We start from the raw sequence: 19582 nt of genomic DNA, 5'->3' as shown, positions 1-19582 counted from the left end.
AATATTGTCTTTATTTTTTCTGATACTGTGGGTTGGAAATACTGTGGCTGGTTTTTTAGTTTTTTATTTGAATTAAAATTACAAGTAGAATAGCTGTAGCGAGGAAACATAAAGAAGTAACACGCATTTAACATTTAAGTTCAAATTCTGCTGACTTATGACAAATGAAATATAATATATGGTAGGATATTTCAGTGAAAATATACTCTGATTACATTGTTTTTTATTTTAATTAGTAGTGTGATGTTAGAAATATGTAGTGTACTTAGTGCACATGCCTTGTAGGGGAATACCAACTTGATCAAACTTCAGTGTTGTACTCGCTAATGTTTTGGGTTATGTCACGAGGAAGTTTAGGGCTTCGAAGTTCGAACCTAGACCTTTTTTACAATCATCTCCAACGCTGAAACGAAGGATTGTACACTTTTTTACGTGCGTCATAAATCTCGTGGCAAATAGTGAAAAATGTGGAAGTTATTGTACAGCATATATTTACGCAGATGTTAATTCTTGCGAACAATATTATCGACGCTTTGTGTGATCGGAAATATTTTTGGGAAAAGTATATTTACGGTAGTTTTTTCTGTTATTTTATATGAAATTCAGAATGGCGATGGCTGTAAGTACCGAATTCGCGTAATATTTGTTAATTATTTTGCGAATAAAAGTTTGGTTAAATTTCTTGATAAAGTTTCTTGCTCTGTTGCAAGAAATGTAGAAATATAAAATATTAGGAATGTGATAATCTAAGATAAATGATTAAAAAGACAATTTGATGATGAGTGGATTAAATGACTCTATAATAATTTGCGATGCATTTCCAAAGTCATCTCGAAAGAAAGCCCCCTTAGGAAGCAGAAAGATACAGAAATCCACCAAGAAGTCTTTTTATGAGAGCCCTTTGAGACACATTCAATTAAGGTAGTAGAAATTGTTAGGAGGAACTTAGGTTTTATAGACAGAGTGTAAGCTCTTTTTTGTAATTATAGTACTAGAAGATGGGAGCAAATACAGGCACAGAAAAAATTGCTGCGTGATGCTCAAAGAGCTGCCAGTAACAAACAGAATCCTTTTTCTTTGGTAAAGGAAGAATCCTTCCAAGACAGTGTAATTATTTTAAGTGACAATGAAAGTGAATCAGGCCTGCAGGAAGATGAGAATAAATTCAAAAATAATGAAAAATCTAGAAAGAGGCCTTTGGAGCAACAATGTGAAGGAGAACCAGTTATACAGTTTAGCTTACGTAATTCAAATAATACTATACAACGAACAAGAGATGCATTAGAAACACAACCAAGAAAAAGAAAAAAACTGGATTTTGATACACCATCCGATAATGATCTTTCTTGTCTTCTGATATCAGATACAGAAGATGCAGATATCACAACAGTTGAAATAGATGATGTAGATGATGAGGATATAGGTGAAGAGTTATGTTTGCTTGAAGCTGTTCTAAAACTATATTGGGTTCATATTTTAATGTAATCTAAATTTTTCCAGCAACATCAGGTTCTGTCAATCAGGGATCAGATGATATTCTTGTGGTATGGTCATCTACAAAAGTATGCTCACCATCTAAAGATCAGTCTATAGAGGGAAACTCTATAGATCAATCTGAGGATAAGAGATTAAAAGATGATCTTAAAGAGAAAAATATTAGTAAAGGACAGCCTACAGAAAAAGTGACTGGAAATCAGTCAAAAAAAAATAAAAGTAAAGGAAAAATAACTGGAAATCAGTCTAATGAAAACCAAGAAATAAACCAGAGTAAAGGAAAGGTGACTGAAGAAAATGTTTCCTCTGAGAAAAATGATAGAGTTTTTATGATAGATTGTAGGCCAAATATACAAAATCTTACTTGTTTGTCTAATGAAAAAACACAAACAGAAAAATATGCAAAATATTCTCAAGAGAATTTTGATAAAGATGATTCAGATCTATTTTTCAACAAACCTGGATTAGTATTACCTAAAGCTCAAGACATAAGTAAAGACATAGTAATGGAAAAGCCAAAATCGAGTTTTGCTATATTTAAACAACAATTAGCGCAACATGCATTAGATTCATCCAATAGGAGAGCATTAGCAGCTAGTACATATGATTCCCATAGCAAAGCTGAACCAGCTAAGAGATTAAGAGAGATAATTATTGATGGCAATAACATAGCTATGGCGTATGATAAATTTACTTTTTTAATATTTATATTTCCTTATAATCTATAAATGTTTATATTAAAAAATTGCTCATCCATTTTTTAGACACAAAAATCATAAATTATTCTCAGAGGAAGGATTAATGATAGTAATAGATTATTTTAAACGGAGAGGTCATTCTGTGAAAGTATTCATACCCCAATGTCGGAGATCATTAAATCGTCCGTTACTTGAAAAATGGTATAAGGAGGGAATAGTAATTTTTACACCGAGTCGATATATTGGTGGTAGATGGATAACTTCCTATGATGATCGGTAATTACATATTCGTAATAATTTATATGCGACTTTGTTGTCTGGTTTTTAAAGTTACACACATTTACTACCCATGTCTTAGATTTATATTGGAATACGCTACAATGTGTGGAGGTATCGTCATTTCGTTAGATCAGTTTAGAGACTTGTATAAGGAAAAACCAGAATGGCGCGACACAATCATGAATCGATTATTGCCACCAACTTTTGTTGGAGATATTGTTATGTTTCCCGAAGATCCATTAGGCAGAAATGGTCCTAAGCTCGACGAGTTTTTAAGGTATTAACTACTAGGAAGTAGTACAGTGGAGAGCATAATGTAAATAGTAGGTAAAAACTTGTACAGGAATATGTTTGTGTTCAGTTTTATAAAATTCCTTTCCGAAAGACATACATTCTGTAAATGTATAAACATGTTTACACGCAATGTTTATTCGTTTATACGAGTATGAAAAATATTTTTTACCACAAATGTTTTCGTAGAATTTCATATAACATTTAATTTCATAATAATTATTTAGCAGAAAATAAAATAGTTTTTATACCAAAGTGTCATAATTGTTAAAAGATAAATGATTTGTGTAGTACAAGTACCGATACAACCAATCAATTATAACTACTGATATAATTAATTAATTAATGAAGGTCATAGTTCTTTTTTTTAATGTCGTGGTGTTCATATCCCATTGTCTACTGTCACGCTATTATTTATTTTGTACACACGAGTAAATGTCTGAGGTATTTATGTTCTTTCATATACATATGTATGTGACCTGGGGATATAATAGCATTACTGCATAATTAAAACAAAAAAAAAACAAAAAAAAACAGTTATCTTTCGCATATAAAAATTAATAATATTATTAACATGTTCGAACTTGCATTATTATATACAGTATGAAAAAATGTTCTTTTGCAAATCCAGCTTACATCAACATAAAGTATCGTGACTTCGTTTGTATTAACTAAAAAGTTAAAAATCATACAATAAAGCAATTTATTTTTTAATAAATAATTTATATGGAATTTATATCGTTATTACCTATATGTACATAGTGCATAAACATAAATCAGTCGTTTCTTCAGGATACTGTATCCCATGTAGGTTTCCAACACCACTTACGAGACTTGCGAATACTATTCATGTTTTCTTGCGCTGTTTCTCGTGCTACTCGTTGCATTAAATTCTTGTCATCTGAATTACACCCTGAATTCGATAATACTGTTTCGTGTTGGAAAGCGGAAGTCACAGCTAAAAGCAAGCATTTTATGTAGTTCATGATTATTAAAAAATATGCAAGTGTAGTAACACATATAAGTAAAAAGATATTTACTCGCTTTAGCAAACAGTTTTTCTAAGACATACTGATCATCTTCAGCTGACGTGGGTTTATCGGGTTCAGATCGTCCAAGACGTCGCCCAATTAAATGAGAAACTCGTTCTCCTTCGAAAATGGCAGAGGGCGAATCTTCCAATTCAGAACTTTTTTTTCGCTTATGCTTACGACTCGTTTTGTTTACTTTTGGTACAGTACTTTCAGTCGCGATAGACGAACTCGTTTCATTTATTTTATCCGTATTTATTTTAGTATCAATATTTACGGAATTTTTATCCTTATCTTCAGTTGTATTATTTGTACTTTGAGAATTACTTTTCGCAGCACATTCGATATTTTTTGAGATTTCTTTTTCTCCTATGCTACTTTCTTCGCTATTTTTTTCTACCTCAAAAATAACTGTATTTTCATTTTTTTCGTGTGAAGGAACTTCAGTCTCAGTCTTCTGTAAGCTGTCTTTGTTTGTTGCATTCACGCGTTGGTCAGTATTATGACTGGAAGCACAATCATTTTCAGGAAGAGATACATTCTGCGTTGTAGACGCAGAACCTGAAACACTTTTGCTTATATTTTTACTAAGTTCCATTGCCAGTTTTCGCATTTTTTCTATCTTACTCGATGAAAATTTTGCTGTTATTGGCGTTAATTTGGATTCTCGGAATAATTGATCAGATTCACTGGAATGTCCATCAATAGATTCATTGAAATTAAAAAGTTCAACCAGATCTGAAGTTTTGAATAGTCTACGTTGACGCGGATCTTCCAAAACTTTATTTGAAAGAAGTAATTTAAATATTTGTCTGTGGTATATCTAAAATTAAAGTAATCAATTTATAAACTACAAAAACTACATTCATTAATATTGCTTTAAAAGGTAAAAACTTTACCTTTTCCTCTATAGTACCAGCAGTGATAAGCCTGTAGATAGTGACACTTTTATTTTGCCCAATTCTCCATGCACGCTCCCTGGCTTGAGCATCAGTTGCTGGATTCCAATCTGGATCATAAATAACAACTCGATCTGCTCCAGTTAAATTCACTCCTAATCCTCCAACACGTGTTGTTAACAAAAATACAAAATACGAAGGATCCTGTAAAAAAATAAAATCCGTTTTCGCATTTTTATTGAACATACAAAAAATATTTTAATCCTCGAATTATGTACATTATTAAACAAGGTGATAGTTTCGTGTCGCTGTCCCATAGGGGTAGTTCCATCCATTCTCAAATAAGAATATTCCTCGCTTTGCACTAAAGATTCCAAAATATGCATCATCTGTAAATAAAATTTGTATTAATTGTCTTCCAAGAAACATCTTTTTTACATAATTCCGAAATGAAATATTAAGTATTTATCAGTCGTACTTGTCTTCCTTGAGTAAACAGTAATACTCTGTGCTCTTGTTTTTTCCAAATTTTAAGAAGAGATCGAACTACTATCATCTTCCCAGAACGTTTCCAATAGCCAAAATTCTTTAATGATTCGTCTGACGTGTCAATTTCTTCGTCAGAATCCTAAATACGAGTTTAATTAAATACAATAAACATTATAATACCCGAATGATAAAAAAGACTAAAATCTTACTATTGGGTTTGTATATAAAAACAAATCAGGATGGTTGCTTATTTTTCTAAGCGATGATAATGCTATCAGAAGACGTGCTCTGTATCTTCCGCTTTCCATATTTTTTTTCTCGTGTAAAACGAAGGAGACATCCTCCGATATTAAATATTTCTTATATAACTTTTTCTGTTCGTCTGTTAAACTACAGAATAAGACCTACAGTGTGAATGATTTTGTTAGAAGCTCAAAAAAAGACAATAAAATTCTGTACAAAATTAACGTGACATATTGCAAACCTGTTCATTTTTTTCTGGTAAGCTAACATGATGTTGAACATCGTTCTTTGTTCTTCTGAGCATATACGGTGTAATAGCATCCCTAAGCATCGTGGCAACATGAAGTGCTGTTGCTTCCTGCAGAGGGGAAGCGTTTGCATATCCGCCACGAGTTATAGGGCTTGCACAGTGTTCTAAAAATGCAGGCAATGTACCCAATTTACCTGGTAGAATGAAGTCAAAGAGGGACCAGAGTTCTTTCAAAGAATTCTGCATTGGACTACCAGTCAATAAAAGACGGTGTGGTGTCGAGAACTCTTTTACTGCTTTACTGACCTGGAAAGAACCTTTTTTTTAATTATACAGTTTTCTAATTACGAATAATTACTTTACTGGCACACTACCTTCGCTTGCGGATTCCTTATTTTGTGACCTTCGTCAAGGATTACATAATGCCACTGTGTGGACACAAGTAAATCTTTATGTTTGAGCATGCCTGAGTAAGAGGTGATCAATATGCCACCTGGCTTTAAGGAATGTATTAAGTATTCTAAATCACCTAAAAAAGCATTCATCGCTAAAAATACCGAAGTGCTATGATTATATTTTCGAATATGTTGTTTGACTCACCACTGTAAGTTCCAGATTGGTGTAAGACAACTATTCTTAAAATGGGCCACCATTCGTGGAAGTGCTTCACCCACTGTTGCATCAATGTAGCTGGGCAAACAATGATGGTTGGTCCCAATCCTCTAAATCTGGTAATAAGAATATACTTTATGTTAAAGTATCGTGAGTTTGACTATATTTTTATACTCTATGAAAAATACACATGTAAATAAATGCTGGAACAATAAAAATTGTCTATGAGAGATAATTTTTACCTTCCTCCATCAGAAAGTAATTCACTGCAATCCAAGCCTGCTAGAAAAGCAATTACTTGAACAGTTTTTCCTAGTCCCATTTCATCCCCTAATAAACCTCCTAAATTGCGGCAGTGCAATTCCCAAAGCCATTGTACAGATACTCTTTGATATCTGGAAAAAAAATAGTTTATTAGATCGTCCAGAAACGGTGGAATAAAAAATTTTTGATGTTATTTTATCAGTACTTGTATAATCTTTTCCAAATTGATTGAGGAATTTTAAACAAATTATCTATTTTATGTAATGCTTTATTCTTTGAATAGTCACTTTCCTCAACCCTTTGCCTGTATATCTCTTCATCTCCATCATCCAATACTATAATGGATATAATACATTAATGATTCAAATAGTGTATTGTGTGATAACTTTTAAGAGTATTTCACATCTACCTTTTTTTATATGTGTAGATTTTGTAGCAGACTTTTTCTTTTTAGATGATGTCTCTTCATCTTCTACATAAATTTTAAAAAATACGGAGATAATATTTTCAAAATGTTAATAAGGATAGAGTTGCATTCATTATATTTACCTGAGTCAGCTTGTTCATCACTTGGAACATATTCACTTCCAGAATCATTTGTTTTATCTACAGATTCTACATTATCTATTCTCTCAGCTGATTCTCTAGTATTGTCTTTTAAAGTCAATGTGTTCTTGAGATGCCTGCTCCCTTTAATAAAATCATTAACTTGATCAGATCGTGTACTCTCTGTTTCACAAATAATATCATTGTTTTCATTGAGATTCTTAGATTTTTCAGTTTTCAAAATTGATTTTTTTTTGTTTTGTTTAAGCTTTGTTTTTTCTATAGTTTTACATTCTTTGGTATTAGTATTTGATAGCTTTGACTTTTTTAGTGGGACCACTTGATCTCCACTATCAGATAACTTTTTCTGTTTTAACTCTTTTCTTTGCTTGGCAAGAGCAGCTTGTTGTTGAAGATATTTTTCAAGATCAAGCAATTGTGATGATTTATTAGATACCCTAAAAAGAAACATACATTTAAAATATTATTTTACTTGTTTGTATAAAAAATCAAAAATACCCTTTGGTTTCTAATGAGCCAGACTGTTTAGCAATTGCTTGAAATGGTGTAATCTCTCCAGTCAAAACTTGTTTCTCTAATTCTGATTGCTTTGAACAATTAGCTGTAACATGTTTATCAGCACTTAAATGTTCAAATGCTTTTTCAGATTGATTCACAATATCTGTGATTTCTTTTGATGCTTGTCGAAGAATACTTTCTTCGCTTCTCACAGACAAAACCTGCAATCATTTTTCTTAATTACAGTGAAACAAATAACATAAGAATCCTATATATAAAAAAATAATGATAAGTAAAAAGACACATTAATATTTCTTGTACTTTATTCAAAATAAATAATTTGGGGCAAGGAAATGTATTAAAAATAATTTCAGTGATCATAATTTCAAAATATTTTATAAAGTATTGAAAACAGAAATAAACAAGGAAAAATTCTCAGTTGGTAGAAGCTTAACCTTTTCCGAGAAATTTTCACTAATCTCATTGATGTTAGACTTTTCATCATCATGTTCTTGATCGCCTTGATCATCAATTTCCATGATTGACAATGAAATAATTTGTCTATATTTCGCAGTAGAACTAAAGTAATCCCATAGCCGGAAATCGACAGACAAATGAAAGAAAGGGGAACAGTAACTTCATAACATCAACATTACATAATCATCTCAAAACTTATATTTTACTGACAAATTATCAGATCTCATTAATTACACACTGCCGTGCAATATTCAAAACGTGATTTCATGCGATGCACATTCGACTTTGCCATGCTTTACCAGCAAATTACATGTCAAATGTTTCCTCATATTACTTCCAGAAATATTTTCAGATGGTAGCACCAACAACTTGTTGGTCATTCAAATCGAAATTTCTAATGCAAATAATTTATGCAAGATATCTATTAAATACGCATATTTTCTGATTCTCTGAACCATACATAAACAGAAATTTAAGTCGAACAATTATTTCTAGGCATTGAAGGGGGAAAAAATCGCCAGCAAAAAAAATCTCGAGCTATTCGTAGAAAGTTGGCAATGGCGCTTTTACCAGCGCCCCCAATAGCCATTTCTTGGAAAATGTTTTACGTTTTTACCCATTCCCGCGTTTGCTGTTTTTGTTGCACGAAGTCATCTTTCAAAATTTCGAAAATTCTGGTAGAAAATTTGTCAGGTATGTTAATAATTTATGGTTCTGTTACCCCGAAAGCTGTCGTAAAATTTTTTGCTTACAATAATCTATATTTCTGCGCATATTCGATTTCGAGTAGAAGTATCAACATTAAAAATTTCAAGGAAACAGCGTTTGGTCAGGTATATTTTTGGGAGGGGGTCTGGGTTTCAGTGGAGATTCCCCCACCTGGCGCCCCCCGCGGCAACCCGCGAAGTGGTGATGTTGGGGGGAAGCGTCAGTCATTCATTTCGTGAATCTCAAAGTGACAAGACGTGTCAGTCCTTGTGTCTTGAGGTGGGTCTACGTTACTTTCTTGACTTTCAACTGTCCTCAATCATAACTGAGTGTACTCTCGTGTGTTCTCTAGTGCTTCTTCTTCCTAATATTAATATATTCTTTCTAAAAATTCATCTAATTTTGTGTGAAACTTGCAACAATTTTTCGCGACTTTTTGCTTCATTTTCTGTTGGTATTTTCGTGTTTCTACTAATTAGGTTACTATTTTTCGTGACTTATTTGTTCCTTGAGTATTACTGCGGTATCATTATTGAATATTTTTTTGAAATTCAATTGTGATTTAGTTCTTATCGTTCTGTTACAGATTCGAGAGTGAAATTGAATCTAAGAGGGCGCTTTATAGACGCCATGACACTCTGGAAAAGTTTAAACGTAATTACGAAGGATTGGTAAAGTTTTGAATTTTGTGGTAAACAGAGGTGACATTTTATATTTTTATTGATTTTTCTTATTGAATTGGCTCTTGTTTTGTGTAAGATATGTGATTTTCTATACGGTCAGCGCTAAGAGGAATCGAGAAAAGATTAAAGTAAACTTTTTGCTTTCGATTTGTGTGATGCACTCAATATGGTGGCACATTTTATTGAATTTTCAATCGAGATCACTCAATTAATAATATTATTCGAACATAATTTAATCATTTCAATATTTAATATGAAGTATTGTCTAGTTTATCAGTAGTATGTTACTGAAATATAATTAGTTAACGAACTTTGATTTTTGCAATGAATTCTAAAGTTTATAAAAATTTGGAGTCATTTTCAAGTATTCATTGCTACGAAAGTTCTTGCTATACATAAATTTTAAAGTTGTATCTATTATATTATTAATATTGAGATTATTCTATTTTCATATATAGAGAACAAGTTAGTAAAACAAACACTAAACAGTAGAGTCCACAGTAGGGCAGTATTTCCTTGACAAATATTCTGTACCTTCCCCACCAACCCGTTTCTTTCAGCTTTTTTGTAGCAAGTCAAAGTAGAGTCAGTGTTTGTTCGCATACAGTGAATGAGTTTCCAGAGTCTCAAGACTCTAATGACGCGATAGTAGAGTCAGTGTTGTTCGCCGGCTGAGTTCTCGTCGCGAAAGTAGTGTCGATAAATCGGTAAAATGTAGAGTCACTTGAAGAGCTCCAGAGTTCCTGAGTTCGCGAATTCGGGCGCCGGAACGAGAAGAATTATGTAAGTATTGTTTTACTTTACTAAACTTTTAGAAATTGGGAATTGAAATTTAGAGATCAAAGTATAAATAACACAGCTTGCAACTTTAAATTTTCAAGCAGATCTTTTAATATTTGTTATTTCTTTTATTCCAGACGCAGCAGATATTTCGCGCAGTATGAATTCCAGAGTCCCGGGGCTCTGATGACGCGTAGTAGAGTCAGTGTTTATTCGCATATAGTGAATGAGTTTTCAGAGTCTCAAGACTCTAATGACGCGATAGTAGAGTCAGTGTTGTTCGCCGGCTGAGTTCTCGTCGCGAAAGTAGTGTCGATAAATCGGTAAAATGTAGAGTCACTTGAAGAGCTCCAGAGTTCCCGAGTTCGCGAATTCGGGCGCCGGAACGAGAAGAATTATGTAAGTATTACTGTTTTACTTTCCTAAGCTTTGATATAGAACTTAGAAATTGGAAATTAAAGTTCAGAGATTAGAGTATGAATTGATCTTACAACTTTGATCATGTTTAAGCAGATTTTATAATGTTTGCTATTTCTTTTATTCCAGGCCCAGCAGACACCCCCTGGGTAATTCGTCGAGCTGCCTTCATTCCGTGGGTGTTCAAGGTAGGACACATTTATGGTTCCTCTGGTCACTCAATCATGTCGTAGGACGTTAAACGTCCGAAGCGGCACGGGTGACTGGTTGTATTTATTTTGTTGCGAGCATAGTGACCGCGGGTATAGTTTTATACTCGTGAGTAGTAACGTATTATTTATCAGCTCAGGCTAGGCTCTTCTTGTACGCCGCGTTTTTCAATGAGATAAATAGTTTCTTGCATTATAAGAAACCTGTTAACGTAGATTTATTAGTATCCATAAATGAAAAGTCTTTGAAATGAATAGAATATATATTTACTATTAATTAGATTTCAATTTTATACATATGTATTTAATATAGTAATATTACTATATTATTATATTGATTACATATATTTTGTTCTTACTCAAATGCATTGATAAATGCATCATAAACTGCACATATATTATACATACATATATACTGAATGCACATGTACTAAGTAATTGAATTTATGAAAGAAATATCAAACTATCTTTTCTTATCATTAAGATTCACTCGTGCGAGAGAAAAGCATATTTCATTTTATGTACAAGAAGGCACCCCGTGGGGAATTCCATTGTCAAGTAACAAGCTTGAACAACAAGTTTCTCCTCTTTTTTTTTTAGAAACTTTACTTGATAATGGAATTACTCACATTCGAATGAACTTTTGAAATTTTCAATATAGAGTTCTTGATTGCAATAAAGAATAGTCTTTTTTTGCTAAACTGAATTTCAAGTAGAGTCATTTTATTGAATTCAGTGGCTAGGTAGGGGTATTGTCTTTATCAAGACGATACAAAAATAATAAGAAAAATATCCCTTCCCCATAGAATATTGATAAAGTCGAGTCACTTGCATTGAAACTGAAAGATATTCAATCTTTAGCTTCTCTAATCATTTTTCTAGCTCAGGATTTTCAGGTACCAATCCCGTACCTGTCGCCTTCGATCCACTCACGTGCCCAGGTGCTACTTGGGTGGGTGGAGGCGATGGGGCACGATGACCTAGTCGTAAGACCCTAACCAAAATTCAGCGGCTGGCATTGCGTTAGTGTATCGTGCACGACGTACTTTCCACTTGGTGTGCTTGTGTGGTTAGGAAGTGGAATTGCGTCGGTTCTTAACAAAGTAGCTTACTTACACCCACGTATTCCTACGAATGTTGTCTGGAATATGTGAAGAAAAATGATGATAACATACACAGTATGTAATCATCACTCACTGTATCAACCCTACACACAACTCTTTGCTTTTCATCTGAATTTATCTAATACGCAATGGTCACTATCCTTTGCCGGCCGATTTCAGGAAAAAATGGTACGTACTTAGAGTGTGCTTGTGATGCGCTGACCTCGGGTGTCGGAGGCGTCCCGGGACGTCCTCCCTAGTTTAGGCTCTTGCGCCCGAGTGTCTTGTGTGAGAACCGTGGAGTGAAAGGGACGTGGGGGGTGGGGGGAGGGCGCGAATTGGTGTGCTTGTATTTTTGCCATTTTCTTAAACAGAAGATCACATCAAGAGATAGGTAGGTAGCTTACCTTTTGGTGTGCCTGTTAGATATAAGTAGGTAGGGCTGGGCAAGTCACCACAGTCTCTGGTCGGGTAGGCGCGTTTTCGCGTGGTGGCTTGTTCCGGGGTGATCCATTTGAGGTGGTAATAGTGAAGCTGGCGCTCTGGAGCATGCCATTGCCTCGGTTTTGCTTGTTGCCCCTCAAATTCAGCGACATTGCACTAGGGTCGCTGAGCCGCGGTCGGAAGGACAGGTCGAACGTGCCCCAGTTTCTGGGGCGAAATCCATTTGGGGTGTTAAGAGTATCAGCTGGTCTGATAGTAGCAATACTATCGACTCGGTTTTGCTCTTGGCTCTTCAAATTCAGCGACATTGCACTAGGGTCGCTGAGCCGCGATCGGAAGGATAGGTCGAACGTTGATCCATTTGGGGAGATAAGGGTGTAGCTGGAGCAGTAGTAGCGATACTATTGCTTCGGTGTTCCTCTTGGCTCCTCAAATTCAGCGACATTGCACTAGGGTCGCTGAGCCGCGGTCGGAAGGACAGGTCGAAACGTTGATCCATTTGGGGTGTAGAGAGCTGAAGCTGGTGCGATGGTAGCAATACCATTGCTTCAGCTTTGCTTCTCTGCTCTTCAAATTCAGCGACATTGCACTAGGGTCGCTGAGCCGCGGTCGCGGAAGTCATAGGTCGAACGTTGCGCCCGAGATTCAGCACGCGTTCATGAACAGAAATTTCTTGGGAGTATTAGACTTCCTTGCAATTGCTGGTCGTGTTCTCGTGCTTTACCCTAGCTTGGGGATTCGTTCGTCCTCAATGCGGTGGGGGATCTCGGGCCTAGAGTTAAGTAAGAGATCATCAGGGTAGAGTACCCGAAGAAAGAAGACGAAGAGTCCCTGCAAGAATTGGGAAACTACTAATGGCTCGCCATTCGAGGATGTCTATCCTCCAATGGGGAGTCATTCCTGTTACTACTTTGTCACTATGCTCATATTAGTTTGTTAGTATTAAGTTGCCATGGCCGCCTTAAGCTGGCCCAACGAGGGAGCACAAAGTTGGGCAAATCGCGATTTTGAATATTAGTCTTTTTTGAATATTAGTCTTTTTTGAATATTAGTCTTTTTTGAATATTAGTCTTTTTTGAATATTAGTCTTTTTTGAATATTAGTCTTTTTTGAATATTAGTCTTTTTTGAATATTAGTTTTTTTGGAAATAGTGTTGCGAATAAATGATCGCGTTTGCAATAGTGTTGCGAATAAATGATCGCGTTTGCAATAGTGTTGCGAATAAATGATCGCGTTTGCAATAGTGTTGCGAATAAATGATCGCGTTTGCAATAGTGTTGCGATAATTAAAAAAGCCCAAAACGAGGTCCATGAAGGACCCACCTGGAATCACAGTAGCCATTGAGAAGAGGCTGCTGTGGTTCCCTTGCAACCGAAAGCTGGTTGCTATCTTCTGCAGGAAGATGTGGAAAAGTGAAAGTGTAAGTGCAAAAGTGCATATAAAAAATGCATATAAAAAGTGCATATAAAAAGTGTAAATGAAAAGTGTAAGTGCTCTGAAGAGGATCCATCCCTGACGCTGGAATTTGGAGTGGATGTTCGGTAGCCCTTCTGGCTGCTGGACATTTTTGGGGAATTTGGGGGGTACCCTTTCTTTTCCCACTTCCATGTGGAACGTTTGTCAATGGAAATACCACTAAACAATATTTTCCTTCTTGCTTATATCATAAAGAATTGTTCATTTTTTTCAAGACATTTTTCGATTAGAAAATTCTGATTTTTAAGAAAAAATATATACATAAGAGTAGAATGTATATTTTTATGAATTTTTAGAATTTCTTTGTATTAATTAAAGTTCACTTGCGATAATTGAGTACGTTGAGAAATAGAAAAATTTTCATTTAAAAGAATGTCTAAATGAAATTTGATGTTTTGTGAAGGTAGTCACTTTTTTTATTGGAATCGAATTTTTATTGAATTATTAAGAAAATGAAGACAGAATATATGGAAATTGCATAGATTTGTAAATAGAATTGAAAAATAAATCAACTAAATGTAAAATTTGACTATGGCGTAGTAGTTCTAAATCTTTCCTTCTTTCTGACTTAGCACTGATTGTGAGATACTTCTACATATCTTTGTACTTGCAAATGATCGCAAAATATTTGATTCGAAATTGATTACCTCGATTTGAGTGTTAAAAATTTTTATGAAAAAAGAAATACTAGAAATCGATATTGAAAGAATATTATAAATATACAAAGTAGTTTTCACTTGTCGAAATGTTTATTTTATCACATAAAAAGTCTTGAAAAAAAAAAATATATTGGTAGGGTGTGCTAACATATTTTCTTTTCAGGTCTTTATTTTTATTTTTTTTATTTTTGAATACTAATCTATTAAACAAGTTTCTGTTACAGGCTATTTAGGAACATTCATTGGAAACGTATAGGTCTGCTGCAATAATAAAAAAAGTTGGAAAAATCTGAGGTAAAATGTGAAAGATCCAAAGGAAAAGATACTATGTATATCGATATGAAGGAAATACAAAGGATTTTGGAAGTTGGATCTTTTCAGTATAGGAAAACCATAACCGGTTCTGAATCCATTACTAATGTCTCTCAGTTTTTTATGTTTCAGATTGTGTTGCAGAGTTGCTGTGAAGATGAAGATGAAGATCAAGATGAAGATGAAGATTTTCTTCTCAACGATGGCTTGTTCTGATCTTTTCAGATTTTCTCTGCTGTTGTTAGGTTCTTTCTGCTTTGGTGGAAAGTTTCGTTTTTGGGGGTTCAATTGGTTATAAATAATTAGGTACAAGCGATAAGTAGGTAGATATAAGGTGTGAGCGTAAGCGATAAGTAGGTAGATATAAGGTGTGAGCGTAAGCGATAAGTAGGTAGATATAAGGCATGTGCGTAAGCGATAAATAGGTAGATATAAGGCATCTGCGTTATTGATAAGTAGGTAGATATAAGGCATCTGCGTTATTGATAAGTAGGTAGATATAAGGCATGTGCGTTATTGATAAGTAATTAGACATAAGGCATAGTCGATAAGACTATAAGGTACTGCGTTACGTACCTACTGCCATGGTCGACAAGACTAAGGCGCTGCGAAACCTAGATTTAAGTAATTATAAGGCGTAGTCGATAAGACTAAGGTACTGCATAAGTACCTACTTATAGGTTTAAGTAATCATACGTGGAATATTTTTTTAACTAAAGATGTATTTACATTGTGTAAATACTTCTTCAGCTGAAAACATATTCTACGTAATTTAGTCTTAATTCCTTCCGGGCAAGTTCAGTTTAGAGAAACATCCTTGTGCTATTGAACTACTTGATATTTAATGACTACTTGAAATATTTTTGTAATTTGTTATCACAAGGATGTACAAAAAAGTCATTTGTTTTCTATAAAAGGAGGGTGGATGGGACCGGCGATTAGGGCGGGTCTCCATTTGCAGCAACCTCCTCGTGGTGGGACCTGGGAAATCGTTATTATTTAGCTACATAATTACTAATCGTAGCTGCATACAATTAATAATTATGCAGCAAATAATACGAGCCAATGGCTGCATAATTAATGAATTTTATTCCAGAAAAATCGAGGTAGCTTAGACGAATTAAAACAAAGAATTATATTTTCTCCTTTATTTCATAAAATGTCACCACAAGGTGGCTAACATATGAGCCAGCTATCGAAACGAAAAGTGTAAATATTGTCATGTTAGAAATATTAAAAATTGCTTTTAAAAAAGTACGTAAGATTCACTAAGAATTGACTTGGAGATCTGTTAGAGGTTCTATTATAAATTCTACTAACGTAAGTACGATTCTCTAAGTACGGTTAATTGACATTAATAATTAAGTCCAAACCCATCTAGGACTGACACTCCCGAAATGAAAAGTGTCAGGGTGGCCTACATGCGAAATATTAGGGAATGTTTCGGACCATTTAAAAGGTGTCCGCGATTGCGACGATGCTGGTCCCGAAACAGCCTCAAACATTTCGAAACCGTCTTCATCGATAGCCAAAATTTTCGTGTCTACAATACCATAGGGTAAAGGGTCGTCTTCCAGATCTCCGCGATAAGTCAATTCCCTCAATGGATCATTTTGATAATTTTGATTTCTGGCTGTACAATCTCCCTGGCTGCATCCACGCATCATATCTCGGAACAGCTCGAATGTAGTGACGTTCTCTTGCAATCGCGCTAAACGCATCCTCCACTCGTTCAGATCCTTCTTGGCAGGTTGTACGATCTCGTTGACGTTCTCGAAGTTCGACGCACCGACGTAGCACGCGTAACCAGACTTCTTAAATTCCTCCGTGTAATTCATCGCGACGCTGACGCTTGGTAATTGCTCCACCAATAACATGGTCGTAGAACGAGGCTCGAAAGCGATCCACTGCGAAGCAGAGGCTCCGCCGTTCTGATGAGACATCGTCTCGAACCAAGATTGGCCGCTGCTTGCCAAGCGATTCGCCACCATTAATCTCACGGATAGCATCACCTGTGATATGTCACGTCAGAAATGGAGTCTTTGTTGAGTAGTGATTTCGCGAAGGGTAGATATTTATTTGTGGGAAGTTAGAAGTTACATTCGTCACGAGTCATTCTTAATACTATGTACCTACTTTGAGAAACTCTGCTTAGGTACCTAGTAATCTATAAACTTACATGATCTTTCGGGTGCAGAAAGCTCCATTCGCTCTGATTGGTTGCTAGCAAAGACGTCCCAGTAACAACCAGCTCGCGATTGTCTCCACGAATTAAGTAAAACTCGTCCCTGGATGATAGTGCTCCAGGATAGGATGACATCACGATCGATCGACCGGGGATCGATGGAGCAGTTTTCAATCCTGGTCCTGTGTGATAGCCGAACGTGTATCTTTTCAGGAGTCTTAGCATGTGTGTGTACCTAAAAATCAAATGAGAAAGCATGTTAGCAGCAATATTTTTCATGGCAATATTTTTTCAACTTATTTCTAGTCTACTTTTGTCGAGTAATCATTTACTGATCCTTCCATTGTACCCACGTTTATCGAAGCCATCCTTGCCGCTAAGAAACAAAGTTTTATCAGTCGATGTGAGCACAATCATCAGATCAAATGTGATAGATTTTTAGTGGAGAAGGTTTACTCACGGTGCTGCTGTGTTGTGACCAATCGCGACCAGAGGTTCCATGCTCGCCCTGGGGATCGATTTGAAATAGATCATAGAATTTATTGGGATGTCTGCGATGTCTAAGACTCGTTGGAAACCTGGTATATCGGAAGCCAGGGCGAGCCAGAGGAAGTCGTCAGACTCCAATGACACGGACACTCGACTTCGACGTACTGCGAATTTCCAACCCGCTTCTAGACCGTCTAGTTGAGCGTAAAAGAGTCGTACCTGGGTAGAACAATTCATATACGATTCGTACAAACTTGGTATTTGATATTTCTCATGTATCGTGAGCAAAATTTCATTCTTTCGTACCATATGCCAAAAAGGATCCGTGGATTCCAGCAGTTCAGCGCGTTTGCGGATAACGGCAGTGTTGTCTCGGAGATACCGCGTTAACTTTCGACACTCTGCGGCCTTTTCTTCACATTGAGGCCTGATTGTGTTGTACCAATGATGATGAATCAATTGCCAAGTGAGGCTGCCTTCTAGAAGGCCAGCGGCGTAGGCTTGCACTGTGTCGGGATACTTTGATGATGTTTCTATTTCAATGTATGACCATCTGTAATGTTAAGGCATTGGTTACTTCATTTTGCTGTGCTTCGGTGAGGGGTTGCATTAGTAATTGGAGGTTGTGTCTTACCCCTGTTCGAAAATTCCAGTTTTATAGTAAGCTCGGGCTGCGTGCATAGGCACCACAGTTAAATCATTGCCTTGGCCCCAAAAGTCAATGCGGTATCCTCCTTTGCGGTTCCATATTACGGTTGCTGAATAAGTGCCATCTTGCTCAACACTGTCAATAAATAGAAAAAGAAATCAAGCTTGCTTATAAAAACGTGTGTCTACTCTATTTCATTTTTTTCAATCGAGACATCAGGAAGGAACTTGGCATTTCTGTTTTAAAAGGAACTTAACATCAAAACTATATGAGGTAATTTAGCTCCAAGGTGGCCTGAAATCGAGAGACAAACAATTTAATTCCTCATAACAAGTGTTCGCTTGCAAAGTGTTCAACGCGTTTCGCACGCGCGACCGATAATAAGTGGAGTAAACATCGATGATCGACACGTTCGCGAGAGAAAACAAGCTAGCATTTATCTCTTCGACGAAACCGTGTCACGCTTTATGCGTTCTGCACACGCGTGAGCGCATGATAAAGGATGTCGATCGCTTGGAAGTGCTTGCCACCTTCAGACCTGATGTGGCGTCGACCTACTCGTCGGACACTTAAACCTTCGGCGCGAACTCGAGACGACAAACGTGCGAAACTCGATACTCGAACCGCGCGAACCGGTCTGCATCTCATCCAGCTTTCGTTACCTCTAAAATGCTGATGCTACTACTGCAGGTAGCGCACGCGTTGCACACGTGTCACGCTTCAAATGTTATCGAGAAGAAACGAGATTCGTGTCTCTGGGCTAGGAGGAAACTAAGAAGGCTCAAGCAAGTTAGACTTTAAAGTTTATGTTGCAGAGGTGAAGGGAAGAGTACTAGGGTGCTACTAGGGTGCTACTAGGGTGCTACTAGGGTGCTACTAGGGTGCTACTAGGGTGCTACTAGGGTGCTACTAGGGTGCTACTAGGGTGCTACTAGGGTGCTACTAGGGTGCTACTAGGGTGCTACTAGGGTGCTACTAGGGTGCTACTAGGGTGCCATTAGGGTGCCACTAGGGTGCCACTAGGGTGCCACTAGGGTGCCACTAGGGTGCCACTTGCAAGTTTCGCTGAGTCATCGCGAGCATAGCAGGAAGATTTCGTGAAAAATAAGTGAATGAACTTACTGTCCAAACTCGCCGAGAATGATGGCGCCGATCCCTAGTAAGGCAACGGCGACGAGAATGTAAGTGGAGATGCGTGTCTGCAGCCAGGAGGCTCCTACTACCTTCAGCATGGCTCATCGGTAAGCGGTGCACCTCGGTTACAAGAAAAGAAAAAAGGAAGCTGAAAAGCACGAATTTCGCGTTCTCAACCCATCGATTACAGAAGCCTGGTCTTCGGCCTCTTCGGGCGCTTTTGTAAGCAGCCGATGATAC

General features: G+C 36.3%; 3 protein-coding genes across 3 annotated transcripts; 1 reads left to right on the top strand and 2 right to left on the bottom strand.

Annotated features, from left to right (window-relative positions):
* Positions 1-905: 905 nt before the first annotated feature.
* Positions 906-3296, top strand: LOC143178036 (uncharacterized). The gene is given in 6 exon segments (XM_076376450.1): positions 906-921; positions 990-1160; positions 1163-1423; positions 1501-2173; positions 2259-2468; positions 2551-3296. Coding segments are annotated over 5 exon segments (1383 nt in total). The 5' UTR covers positions 906-921; positions 990-1126; the 3' UTR covers positions 2756-3296.
* Positions 3297-3307: 11 nt separating this feature from the next.
* On the bottom strand, positions 3308-8375 carry LOC143178035 (uncharacterized). Its single transcript, XM_076376449.1, has 16 exons — positions 8071-8375; positions 7616-7836; positions 7100-7554; positions 6960-7022; positions 6756-6885; positions 6529-6681; positions 6275-6402; positions 6049-6203; positions 5666-5980; positions 5391-5585; positions 5171-5320; positions 4971-5081; positions 4693-4896; positions 3803-4616; positions 3511-3720; positions 3308-3433 (listed from the first exon to the last, which is right to left on the bottom strand). Exons 1-15 carry the CDS (start codon positions 8152-8154, stop codon positions 3551-3553), a joined length of 3348 nt encoding a protein of 1115 aa, XP_076232564.1. The 5' UTR covers positions 8155-8375; the 3' UTR covers positions 3308-3433; positions 3511-3550.
* A 7643-nt stretch (positions 8376-16018) lies between these two features.
* Lama (phospholipase B domain containing lamina ancestor) lies at positions 16019-19471 on the bottom strand. The gene is made up of 6 exons (XM_076376499.1): positions 19331-19471; positions 18194-18343; positions 17866-18112; positions 17531-17778; positions 17065-17305; positions 16019-16897 (listed from the first exon to the last, which is right to left on the bottom strand). Exons 1-6 carry the CDS (start codon positions 19438-19440, stop codon positions 16247-16249), a joined length of 1647 nt encoding a protein of 548 aa, XP_076232614.1. The 5' UTR covers positions 19441-19471; the 3' UTR covers positions 16019-16246.
* Between the last annotated feature and the right edge of the window lie 111 nt (positions 19472-19582).

The sequence above is a fragment of the Calliopsis andreniformis genome, chromosome 4 (genome assembly GCF_051401765.1).
Source record: "Calliopsis andreniformis isolate RMS-2024a chromosome 4, iyCalAndr_principal, whole genome shotgun sequence".
Lineage (NCBI taxonomy): Eukaryota > Metazoa > Arthropoda > Insecta > Hymenoptera > Andrenidae > Calliopsis > Calliopsis andreniformis.
The sequence above is the reverse complement of the archived record's forward strand: the minus strand, read 5'-3'. Positions and strand labels throughout refer to the sequence as shown.

Excerpts from the sequence above, each read along its gene's own strand:
- LOC143178035 (XM_076376449.1), bottom strand. The coding sequence starts at position 8,154 with ATGGAAATTGATGATCAAGGCGATCAAGAACATGATGATGAAAAGTCT. Across the intron at positions 5,981-6,048 it reads TAAGGAATCCGCAAGCGAAG|GTCAGTAAAGCAGTAAAAGA; the intron begins GTAGTGTGCCAG and ends GGTTCTTTCCAG. Across the intron at positions 5,321-5,390 it reads TTTTATATACAAACCCAATA|GATTCTGACGAAGAAATTGA; the intron begins GTAAGATTTTAG and ends ACTCGTATTTAG.
- Lama (XM_076376499.1), bottom strand. The coding sequence starts at position 19,440 with ATGCTGAAGGTAGTAGGAGCCTCCTGGCTGCAGACACGCATCTCCACT. Across the intron at positions 18,344-19,330 it reads ATTCTCGGCGAGTTTGGACA|TGTTGAGCAAGATGGCACTT; the intron begins GTAAGTTCATTC and ends ATTTATTGACAG. Across the intron at positions 16,898-17,064 it reads TTCTGCACCCGAAAGATCAT|GTGATGCTATCCGTGAGATT; the intron begins GTAAGTTTATAG and ends GACATATCACAG.